The sequence below is a fragment of the Nuphar pumila genome, chromosome 6 (assembly GCF_984573655.1).
Source record: "Nuphar pumila chromosome 6, dmNupPumi1.hap1.1, whole genome shotgun sequence".
NCBI classification, from domain to species: domain Eukaryota; kingdom Viridiplantae; phylum Streptophyta; class Magnoliopsida; order Nymphaeales; family Nymphaeaceae; genus Nuphar; species Nuphar pumila.
Window position 1 is genome coordinate 93,079,269 of NC_143254.1, and position 13,298 is coordinate 93,092,566.

At 35.1% G+C, this 13,298-nt stretch overlaps 1 protein-coding gene across 9 annotated transcripts in view; it reads right to left on the reverse strand.

Annotated features, from left to right (window-relative positions):
• The window catches only part of LOC149835180 (uncharacterized), a 65,774-nt gene that overhangs the window by 36,287 nt on the left and 16,189 nt on the right, over positions 1-13,298 (reverse strand). For all 9 annotated transcript variants that reach the window (XR_016432823.1, XR_016432822.1, XR_016432821.1 and 6 more), the window contains exons 5-6: positions 6,247-6,307; positions 4,934-5,073 (exon numbers count right to left, since the gene is read on the reverse strand). Coding sequence is in view for 5 of the 9 variants with exons in the window: in XM_090011751.1 (XP_089867877.1) it covers positions 4,934-5,073; positions 6,247-6,307 (201 nt within the window). In the remaining 4 variants the exon portion in view is untranslated. The remainder of the gene's footprint in view (positions 1-4,933; positions 5,074-6,246; positions 6,308-13,298) is intronic.

The window sequence follows — 13,298 nt, forward strand, 5'->3', positions numbered from 1 at the left end:
AACCTTGATTTCAATATACCTTAAAACATTTTAAGGTTTCAAACATCATATATCCATCACATTTATATATAGATAAGAGCATCCATAAGATCAATGGCCAACATCAAACTAGTGACACACTCATATACCAAATCATTCTAGAGTCCCAAGGTGCTCATAACTCACCTCAACCCTCATCTATAATATGGTAAGTGGACAATCTAAAAAGACATAACAACGAGTGTTACACTCATAATTAGAGATCATATACCAAATCATTCTAGAGTCCCAAGGTGCCCATAACTCACCTCAACCACCATCTATAATATGGCAATTTGGACAATCTAAAATGATATAACACGAGGTGCCCATAACTCACCTCAACAAACATCTCTAATAAAACAATAATAAGGCCAAAACAATGATGCATTAAAGAAACATGTGATGGACAAATATAAATGCCACAAAAATGCAATAAACACTTTAGGAATCATTTTTCAAAGAAAAGAGGACCGATTAAAAATTGAATCAAAGGTCCAATATAATCAATCACAATAATATGCTTTATAACAATAATTTTGCATAAACATGAATTATGCTTAATCTTCAAAAGAAGTCATTTATACAAAAAAGACTTATTATGCAACTAACACAATTATGAAATATTAAGCAACATCATGCGTAAGAACCGATTTGGAATAATCAAATAGTCAAAAACAAGCCTCAACTATGATAGATATAAAGTGCAATTAAATGCACACCAAATGATAATAAATGCACTTTTATGCAATGCAAGATTTTTAAATGACAATAATCTTGAATAAGCAAATAACAAACTTAGGCGAATATAGGCATTCATAAAGATGGTGAAGTTTGAAAAATCTTATGAAATCCACTATTGTAACTTAAAAAAAAATGATGCTCACAAGCAATCTCAAAAGATCCACAAAGGGTTACAAGTATTAATGAATCGTTGAAGGATATTATGCAAGGAAAAAGATACTTACAAACAATCTTCTCACAACCATGAAATCTTCATAAAAGAGTATATACTCACAAGAAGAGTATAAGGACCGAAAGGCTCTTTAAAGAGAGTTCAAAACACACAAAATTCCCAAAGAAGGGGGAAACTCCACTAAAGTGAGAGAAATTCCAACAAAGAAGAATAATAGATTTGTTAAAAAAAAACTTATGATAAAGTAAGATTGTACTGTGGCATAAATCTATAAAATTAAACATTTATTGAGGAAAAATTCAAAAGCTTTTAAGTTTTATCAAAAAACATGACTTAATAGATTATTACGAACTCCTAATGTAATAAGTACGCAACAAACATTAGTGAAGACCATAAATTTTATAATGAGACAAGCTCTTTAAATCAAATTGAAAAATCTTTTAAGAGTATAAAGATGCAAAGAAAATCACCATATTCTATAAGACTATTTTAAAACTTAATTCAACCGGAATTATATAAAAAAAACTTTCTTAATTAAATGTTGCTCATATAAAAAGGACACATTGGGTAAGTGAATCAAAACTTATTAAGGAATTTAGCATTTTTCGAAAAACTACATCTCACAAACATTTTAATCTTAACATACCTTTCTTTAAAGACTTACCATATATAAAAGGTATTCTTATAAACAAAGTTAGATTTAAAATATAAATTCAAGGCTCCAATGGTCATAAATCTTTACCGACCCATTAAGTTTTTGAGCAATCATATATCTAATTTTTTTGCCAAACAAGTTATCATTTTCAAATTTTTCAAAGAAAAACATACGAAAAAGTATGTATACGAAAAAAATTCAATAGAGTATCAAGTAACTCAAATTTTTATAAAAAGACATAATGACAAAGAGTACACATAAAAAAACATATTAAATTCTTCATACAATACTTAAGGAAATAGAATGCATACCTAATAACTTTAAGAAAGAAAAGAGAGAGAAATAAATACTTCACCATTTTTCTTTAAAAAAAAATTTTGAATACCACGCTTCCCGATGCACCAAAGAGCAATTCGATCTCAACTTGGCTCTGATACCATGTTAGGAAGTGGCTTTGAATACATTAGGTTCAATAAAGAACCCATACACATGCACATGAAGTGCAAATAAACCCATTAAAGGGAACAACACAAGCACATAATGTGCTAACACATGAACCCACACAAGGGGCAAAAATATGACATAAAGTCATAAGTTGAATATTATTGAAGAAGAAGGAAGAAGGGGGTATAAACCCCATACAATGGAGCATAAGCTCCTCTAAGGAGTATTGAATACAAAGGGGGGAGACCCCTATTTATAACACAAGAGAGGGGCCACCAAGGGGGCTCCCAAAGGAGTCGTTGGGAGCCCCCAACTGTCACATTTGTGATCGTTGGGGGCTCTCCAACGACTCTTTGGGGAGCCTCCCTAGGTGGCGCAAACCACAAAAAAAAGGAAAAATAAAAAAGAAAATTAAAAATAAACTTACAAACATATTCCAAATGGAATATGTGTAAAAACTGTGAAATGTCTAAACTACCCCTATGCCTATAAATAGATAAATATATATTTTATATATATAATTAGGATAATACATATGCATATATACCATATATGAATATGTATTATCCTTTATATATATAAAATATATATAATATTACAATTGTCGAATGATACATTTTAACAGACCTGACCAAACCCAAGAAAATATTAATTGTATAAAATTTTGCATTGAAAATTTTGGATCTTAACCAGAACTTGAGTCTGGAGACTCTGGACCTGGGACAGTATGAAATTTTATAAACCATATACTGGTTGGATCCTGTGATTCAACGTGAATACAAAGCAAACCTATTTCAATAGTATTGACTTGGGTCCCACCGGATTTGGTCTGGGTAGGAATTGGGTCATACCCAACCAGTAGACAGGCCTAGTTTTATAAATGAGAGAGAGGGGGGTAAGATAACGAAATTAAAGTCTTTTTAAAATGCAAGTTAACTTTTATTGGATGAAAAGATGGGTTCTGTCACTTGGGAGTGAGGGCCCTTACAAGACTTTGGGCTTTATAACAACCAACACCACCAAATCTCGTGTCAAATTACATGAGAATTACTTAAACTAATATATCAAAACTATTACAGTACTTCAGAAATAAAGCAATTAAACAAAAAAGTGCATCCATCGCCAAAGTTGCAAAGCCGACAACAAGTGGCAATAATGGATTCTTAATATTATTACTTTATAAAACCATGAAAAAATGCAATTGAAATTCACCATTGCAATCCACACAAATTAACATCTTACATTAGAAAACTAAAGTGGAATTTATAAAATAGCATCTAAACAATAGGCAATAATCAAAAACATGGCTAAGGATTTCAAATTATTAAAAATGCACCTAACCTTTTCTCTGATAATAAAAAACAGACTGTTTTGTAGATGACCTTGGGTTTATATTAACTCAAATAAGGTTAAGATCACAAATTCACATTTTTCCCCTTGCTATTCTCTCTCTCTCTCAACCTAGTTCCCTTATTGCAGCGAGCAATGGCTGTTCACCAAGTCTCTCTCCAATCTACCTGTTATTGATGTCTCTTCATTGCTACTATGTTTATATGAAAAAGAAAGAAAAAAAAGAATGCAAAAACAAGGTGGGTATGACAGAGTTAAAAAGATAATGGTGATGGTGGTACTGAAGAAGAAAAAGTGGAGAACGATAGGTGATTGTGGAAGATGTTAGAGCATAAAATATAGATGGGCAATGACAAGAAAAAGAATACGCAGTTGGGGTGGTGGTGGCATATAGATAAAAGAAGTGATGATGGTGGTGCTAAATCATTACTGAGAGTGAAAAAAAAGGAGATGGTGGAAACTGATAAAGAAGGGGGAAGCAGGAAGAATTGCACAATGCACACACACACAGAGGAGGGGAGATGATGGGTGGTGGAATTAAGCAGATATTGAGACAATGAAGAAGAGATGGTGGTGGCTGGGAAAGAATGGGGAAAATGTAGAGAGAGAGAGAGAGCTATTGCAAGGGTAAAATTGTCAATAAAATGCATATTCAAAAGTCGATTGGACGGTTTAGGACACTGGCTTTTTTAATTAACCAACAAAATTTTTAGGTGTGACTTTAAAATTTTCAAAAACATAGTTTCTTTTTTTATTATCACTCAAAACGTAGGTGCCCTTCCCCAAAAATAAACTACATGTGGAAAAAATGTTTAGTCACTACTCTGCCATCAATTAAAGACCATTATCATAATAAAACTCCATATTCATATAATAGTAATATACTAGTAGTGGTGGTAATGATCGTAGTAGCAATAGCAGCAGTAACAATGATGATGATGATGGTGGTGGTCTATGTCACATGGGTGTGACACGGGTGCGGCGCAATTTTAAAAATTTTGGACACGGGGACTCAGCTATATATATAGATATTTTTTAAAATATATATATATAAAATATATTCAATGTGTGCATATATGTGGATATTGTCCTCTTAAAGTTTGGCACCAGCATGAGTGTTTTTACAAACTTTGCAAATTGTACTTTTGCCCTTGCAGAAAGGGGGGCCCAGGGGCTCCCCCCGGAGCGGGGAATTTTTTTTTCTGGGGCTTATGTTTGAGACTCATGCTATTTTTTTTTTTAAATATATAAAAAGATCATTTTTTTGTTTTTTGCCCTTAAAATAGACATTTTTGGACTCCGTCAACGTTGACCGAGTGCAAAACAAGGACGGACTCGGCATCGACTCGTTAACCGAGTCTGAGCCATGTCCGAAGCCGCACCCGTGTCGGGGCGTGTGGACTCGGGTGCGGCGCCTCCCTATCCGAGTCCGTGTGACATAGGTGGTGGTGGTGGTGGTGACGATGATGAAAATAAACCAATATTACAAAAGAAGTGGATACAAGTTACAGCAACATGAACTATGGATTACACAGACCAAGAGATATGACCTTTCCAAATTTTGACTGAACAATCTTCACCGCCACTTGCTATGAGTCCGGAAACATGAGAATCCACAGAGTACACAAGAGATGTATGTCCAACCATTTCCACCAAAATTTCTCCTGCAAACGACCATAACTTAATGGACCTGTCATTACAAAAACATCAGAAATATCATCATTAACATTAAACAATAATATTGGATGTGTTAGATAATAGCAATAATAAGCTAGTTGTGAAGAAAAACTAACTCATAAAAGAATGATAGTTCACCAACCAGAAACTCAATGTTATAGAACTCATGACATTTCTAATATGCCAACTAGTTCTATTTACTCCAAGGAGTCAGTTTAATTCAAACTGTATCACCCAAGAAAAATGCCTAAAAAATGGCCACAAGAAAAGTTTCAAATTTTGTGGAACTCCTGATTGACAAGTGATACAATAGCCATGAGCTATGATGAGAAAAGGTCAAAAAGGTGAGTGCTAAGTTGGAAAACAAAGGGACAAAAGTATTGATCAAGGGCTCACTTACTCAAAGTAGAACATATTAGATCAGGAAGGATTAGTATTATACCTATACTGCTTTCTCTGTTATCATTTATCTCATAATCGAAGTGAATAATAGCAGCTTGCAAGAATAAACTCTATCACTTATCTTGCAAAGGCATATTCAAGTTGGCACAAAAATATGTGAGAAGTGGTCCATTCAGATGACTGCATCTTACAAGATAACTTATCAACAGCATATTATGTTTGATAACCGGAAAGGTGTCAGTAGCAAAGGAATCATAGCCGTATGAATAACATTACTGCTTTAACCACACTGTTTTCCAGCTCTGCATGCCTTAAAGGAATTCCTTTTAATGATACCATCCCATAGAAGGTGAGTGGGAAAAAATTTTAAGTAGTAGGAGAGAAGCATGGTAAGATCATCAGTAATAATCCGTTAATTTTTTACAAGGCAATACACTGAACCAAAACGAAAAATAATAATATTCACATGATGAGAAAGCAGAATATAGCATCACCAGGGACAATGCTGACTACGACCAAAATGCACAAGCAGAAGATTCATCAAATTAAACCAAAGGAAATCAATGTCAGTTCAGAATGAAGTCACAGAGGTTTAACCCCTGAAGTCAGGAAGCACCAATTTCAGAGTAAAAATCTTTTTTTGTTTTGAAATAAGTCAGAGTATTGGATCAATGTTTTCCTCCCAAAAGATCCTGCTATCTAAGGTCAAACAGAAAACAGAGGCAAAATAATATATGTATCATTTGCCTATCGAACCATGAAACAGATGAATTATGAGTCTCACCCATCATGTGATGCAGAAAGAATACCAAGATCAGGAATTACGGCTAAACTTCGAACAGTATCTGCAAAAACCTAACATAACATCAAGAACTGAAGAAAATAGAAACGGTACATGTTTTTGTAACCTTACAAGCATCAGCAGCAGCAAAGTGAACTTGAGACAAAAACAGCATCCAGTAGGCAGTAGATTAAACACTATTTCTCATGCATTAAGCACATGGCCTATGTACATATCAACCACTCTATCAGAGAAATAACAAACAGATATTCATTTTTGATAAAGAGTTGCTTGCCCAAATTCTCTCCAAATCTCATCAGGTGGCAATAATGCCATGTCCAGCTTTGTCACAGTAAAAAAAATATACTGCAAAAGTGCAAATGCATAATATAAAAAGATCATATATGGTCAAGAGAGAACATATATAAATACACATGAAACCAAACTCCAGCAAAGCATCTGATATTGTAGTTTCCTTTTTTTCTGAACTTTGCAACATTGCTTACGGGCATGAAAGAAAGAAAACATCCACATACTATCAAACAACTGCAACTGAGACTCATAGAGACTCAAGGATCTTTTACATTATTCTTGCTGCAGGTATCATAGACTCAAGGATGTAGACCAAGACAATGAGATGAACACATCTAGAAAGGTCTGAAGAAGATAAGGCATGCTAATAATACAACAAAAAGCTCAGTCTCTAATCTATGCAATCCGAAGTTCAACGGGAGATAGGATATGATAGCATTCCCCAGTAAATTAATTGGCAAAGACTGCGACACCACTTTCAAAGATTGGTTACATAAGTGCAAAGCTAAAAAAAAATTCTGATGTAAAATATCCACCTAAATAATGAAATATTTTAACTATATTAAAATGGCTAACAGGCTAAGAAACCACAGGAATAAAACAAATAAAAGCAACCCCAAGAAAATTTTCTACAGCATGTTTCCACTCCGGAGTTCAAGATTTTAAGAACGAAAACTCATTCAAATCTTAATAAACAAGAAACACGAAAACTTGAACTTGTTCAGAACCAAGTAACTAGGATGGTTTCATCTGAATATGCTATTAGAGATTATTTCTCACTTAATACGATGAGAAGTGGTATATACCATAGTCACCTATATTGTTCAAGGTAATTGTAATGAAATGAGAAAGAGAGTGTCTCTTATGGGCTTACAAGCACACAATATCAAAGAACTTCAAGACCACTTATGGGTCAACACAAAAACACATGCACGTAGGCCACTTAAGGGCCAAGAACACACTAAAAAATATAGAATTTTATATAACAAAATGCTTGAGAAAAGATTGCTTTTACAATAAGGAAAATACCCCTATTTATACATAACAAAAAGGCATTAGAGCCATTTAGGGATGGCAGTGGACTGGGGCGGGTGGGGGACAAGTTCTCCACCCCTGCCCCATCTCAAAATTTTGCCCTCGATCCCCGCCTCCATCCCCACACAGGTTTTGATTTTAACCTCCATCCCCGGTCCATTCTCCGTTTCATGTCCTCTATCCCCGGTCCAAACGGGGTGAGGTGGGGCGGGGCCCCGTTTTCCCGGCCCTTTCGCCGTTAGAAGGAGAGGAGAGAAATTGGAGCTCGAGAGGAAGGAGAGAGGAGAGATTCAAAAAAGGGTTTTATGTTAGGGTTAGGAATATATATATATATATATGTGTGATTTTATTATATGTATAAGGGTATAATAGTAATTTTTTAACAAAAAATGGAGACGGGGTGGGGCAAGAGTAAGTCTATCCCCGCCTCCATCCCCGCAAGGGTTTTGATTTTAACCTCCATCCCCGTTTCATGTCCTCCATCCCCGGTCCAAACAGGGCAAGGCAGGGCTGGCCTACGTTTCCCCCCGGTCCACTGCCATCCCTAGAGTCATTCGGACACTCCCCAACGGCTAGAAATAGAGTCGTTGGGGAGGTCCCAATGACTCTATGCATTGATTACCATATTGCCATCAATAACAAACTAAATTCTTAATTTGTACAAAAATAAATAAAAAGACTGTTGTGCCCCTAATGGGCATAACCTATTACAATAATGTGAAAAGACAAAGATACCCCTAATGGGTATTTACCAACTACAATGATAAAGAATATGTATAATATATATACATTATATTATATATATTTATATACATACATATATATGATATAACCATATATATATATATATATGCATATGTTAACAGTAATTTCTCAGAGATATATTCAAATGAGGGGAAATCTCATAAGCTTAAAAATTTGAAAAAATATAAACAATAGTAAGAAAGAACAGGTTTTCTATTATTTTTCTTACAAAAGCATAAAGAAACAAGTTTTTAAAGTTTTCAAAATACAAAAGAAACAAAAAATTTGAAAACCCGAACTTAAAATATATAAAAATAAGATTTTTTTAATTTGAAAAAGTATCATGATATTCGATATGATCGGCTACCTTAAAATATCAAAATTTCTCGTGAATTTTCAAACTATCTCCGATATCGATGACTGGTATATACCTGTTAAAATGTAATGCTCTTTATATATATATATAGAGAGAGAGAGAGAGAAAGAGAGACATATACATAGTATATATATGTATATATATCTATCTAAGTATATATATATATATTCAAAACCCGATAAGGGTATTTCGGTTTTTCCCACATTTTACGCATATTCTCATTTGAGAATATGATTGTACTTTCCTTTGTTTTTTTATTTCTTTTTAGTCCTTCTTTTCTTTTTTATTTTTTTGTCTTTTTTTGTTGTAACATGGGGGGCCCTCAACATATACGTTGGAGCCCCCTCCAACGGTTATATTTATAACCGTATGTTGGAGCCCCCCCCCCCCACTACTCCAACTTGTATAAATAGGGGTGATTGTAATGAGATATTGCGGAAATATAAAGAGTGCATGCAAGCACATACAACAATGAATAAAAGAGAAAATATCACAAGTCCACGAAGGGACAATACAAGCACAAGCCTTTAAGAAGGCAACAATATACAAAGCCTCTTATTGAAAAGAGAGAGGAGCTCTCCAAGATGAGAATACACAAGGGGATCACCCCTATTTATACAAGAGAAGGAGGAGGAAAAAGGAGGGCCAAAGGGCCTCAAAAGGAGAGCCAAAAGGGGGCTCCCATAGAGTCGTTGGGAGCCCCCAACGGTCACATTTGTGACCGTTGGGGGCTCCAACGACTTCTATGTTGGAGCCCCTTTAGGTCCTCAAAAATAATAAAAAAAGAAATGAAAAAATAAAAAATAAAAATTACATTTGTTCAAAAAAAGAAAAATAGTTGTTTTCTAAAACAACTGTGAAATTACAAAAATACCCCTATCGGGTATTGATGTAATAAACAGAATTTATATATATATGTATATATATATAATAGGTACATTTTAACACCCCCCTCAAACTTTACGGGGGAAGGACGGAAAGTTTGCCGAGAAGAAACATGAACTGAGGAGCCGGAAGAGCTTTAGTGAAGAAGTCTGCCAACTGATATTCTGAAGTGACATATGGCAGGGCAATAGTTCCTCGTAAAAATTCGTCACGAACATAGTGGCAATCCATTTCGATATGTTTCGTACGTTCATGAAAGGTATGATTGCTGGCAATATAGATAGCACTCTTATTGTCACAGCACAGCTTTGAGGCTTCAGTAATATCAACTCTCATATCTTTAAGCAAACTGCGAAGCCATACAAGTTCCATTGTTGTGGTTGCCATTGCCCGGTACTCAGCTTCAGTGGATGATAGTGAAACTTTCTGCTGCTTCTGACATCGCCAGGCAATCAATGAGTCCCCTAAAAAGACACAAAAACCAGTAGTTGAGACTCGATCATTGGGATTACCTCCCCAATCTGCATCAGTATAAGCAAGAAGATTCAAAGGGGAAGAGGAGGATAGAAATAACCCTTTATTGATGGTATTCCGAATGTAGCGGATGATTCGAAGAACCGCACTCATATGCACGGTTGTAGGAGCATGCTGAAATTGACTGACTGAGTGAACCGCATGAGTGATATCTGGTCTGGTGATGGTTAAATACGTAAGAGACCCAATGAGTTGTCTGTACGGTGTAGGATCTTCCAGAAGAACCTCATCCTCTAACCGCAACTTGGCATTAATAACCTCGGGAGTCTCTACCTTCTTATCATCAGAAATCCCAGACTTAGAACATATATCTGCAGCAAGCTTCATCTGTGACAAAATATATCCTCTAGGAGAATATGCAACCTCAATTCCAAGAAAATATCTGAGAAAACCTAAATCAGACATATCAAAATTATCTTTTAACATATTTTTAACATTAATAATACTACTTTGATCATTTCCAGTGATAATCATATCATCAACATAAAGCAACAAAATTACGATACTAGAACCTGCATTTTTAACAAAAAGAGCAGTGTCAGTATAACAAGAATGAAATCCTAATTTTATCATGATATCACTAAAACGATCATACCAAGCCTTAGGAGCTTGTTTAAGACCATATAATGCCTTTAAAAGCCGAAGCGTTTGACCTTGCTTAAGATTTATTCCGGGTGGTGGATCCATATACACTTCTTCACTTAAACTTCCATTTAAAAAAGCATTTTTTACGTCAAGTTGATAAATAGGCCATTTTTTGGTTGATGCGACAGCTATTAAGGTTCTGACACTTGTCATACGAGCTACGGGGGCGAATGTTTCTTCGTAATCATTACCATATTCTTGGGAGTATCCCTTAGCCACCAATTTTGCTTTATATCGTTCCAAAGAGCCATCGCTTTTAGTTTTAACTTTGAAGACCCAACGACAACCAATAGGTTTTTTGTGTGAGGGTAGATCAACTACTTCCCAAGTATTGGCCTTTTTTAAAGCATTTAGTTCAACTTGCATTGCTTCAAACCAATGAGGTATAGATTTAGCTTGATTATAGTGAGTTGGTTCAAAATAAGAGTGTAGAGTTATCAAACATGCCCGATAGTTGGGAGTTAAAGAGTCATAGGAGACAAACCTATTTGGGGGTATTGATATTCTAGAAGAATGCCTAACTTGTGGTTCCTCAATGGATTCGGAAATTTGAGAGTATTTTTCGAGGGCACTAATAGGTTTTTCTTGATTTCTTCTTGAGTAAACATTTATATTGGCATTGCTATCATGAACATTTGTATTTGAATTACTATCATTTGAGAGTGTTATGTCAAGAGGGGATACCTCGGGAGTGTCATCTATGTTTTCAAGAGAATCTTCTTGTATGTCATCAATAAGATCATATAAGAATACATAATCGATTTCATTTGTCTCTTCTATTTTATCAAAACCGTTTTCTTCTTCGAGAAATGTTACATCTTTTGAAACATATAGTTTATCATTCTTAAAATCATAACATCTATACTCTTTTTGATTTTCACCATATCCAAAAAATACACATTCAATTGCTTTGGGAGATAACTTATCCCTTTTATGTAGTAGGACAAAACATTTGCAACCAAAAATACGAAGTCGATTAAAATCGGGTGAAAACTTAAAGAGTTTCTCATAGGGAGAAGCATTTTTTAACTTAGAAGAGGGCATTCTATTGATTAGATAGGTTGAGGTAAGAACGGCTTCCGCCCAAAATTTTTTTGGAATATTTCTAGACACAAGCAATGTTCTAGCGGTTTCTATAATGTGCCTATGTTTCCTTTCCGCTAGGCCATTTTGTTGAGGAGTCCTAGGACATGACTTTTGATGACAAATGCCATTTTGATTTAAATAGTTTGGAATTCGTGAGATAAGTATTCACCACCGGAATCGGATCTTAAAATAGATATGTTACTTTGAAATTGATTTTGAACCTTTTTATGAAAATCTTTAAAGAAAGTAAATACTTCCGACTTATGACTAAGGAAATAAATCCAAACATACCGAGTAAAGTCATCAATAAACGTAACATAATATGAATAACCCACTTTAGACATAACCGGAGAAGGACCCCAAACATCCGAATGCACCAATTCAAAAGGCCTTGATGAGAAAAAAGATCTAGTTGGAAAAGGAATAGACTTTATTTTTCCAAAAATGCAATCTTTGCAATTAATTTCTTTTTCCTTACAAAATTTGTTTCCAAAAGGAAAGAGATACATTTTGGAATAACTTGGATGACTAAGTCTTTTATGCCAAGTTTCCATATTTTTTTCTTGGACATAAGAACAAAAAAAGTTTGTAGGGAGATCAAGATGGTCCATATAATAGAGGTCTCCCTTTCTATGGCCTTGCCCAATCCGCTTCCCGGACCGGAGATCCTGCACAAAGCAACCATTAGATGAGAAAGATATTTCACATCCATGGTCGGCAATTTGAGAAACCGAAAAAAGGTTTAAATTTAATTTGGGAACAACTCTTACTTTTGAAACACAAAAATTTTGAGAATCTTTAAAAGAGCCAATACTTGAAATTTTCAAAAAGGTTCCATCGGCCGTTGAGACACAAGAGTCCTTTGAATTGATGCAAACATCACTAAGTGCATTCTCATGAGGGGTCATATGAAAAGAAGCTTCGGAATCAAGGATCCAAGAATACGTACCGGGTGATGATGTTGAAGCAATGGCCGCACCCGATGTGGAGGAAGAAACTTTAAGCATTTGTTGGAGAGCCATAGATATTTGTCCAAGAGTTTCTTTAATGTCATTGTTTTTGCCTTCATCTTCTTTGGAGGTGGTTTCTTCAAGAGAGGCTACTTTAGGCTTGAAGGCTCCCATAAGCTTTGGACAAACGGGTCTAATGTGACCCGGCTCATTGCAATAATGGCAAACAATCATTTTTCTTCCTCCATTGAAGTTCCCTTGTTTCCCAAAATGAGGAGGCTTATAGGTTCTAACATTGTTACCCGGTTTGGATACGGCAAGGACTTCATCAACATGCTTACTCATGCCAAGCCTTGTCTCCTCTTGAGTGATTTCGGCAATAGCATCCTCAATAGGAGGAAAAATAGATCTATGGAGAAGTGAGGATCTCACTTGCTCAAATTCGGGGCGAAGCCCAAAAAGAAATTGAAACAATCGCTCTTGTTCCA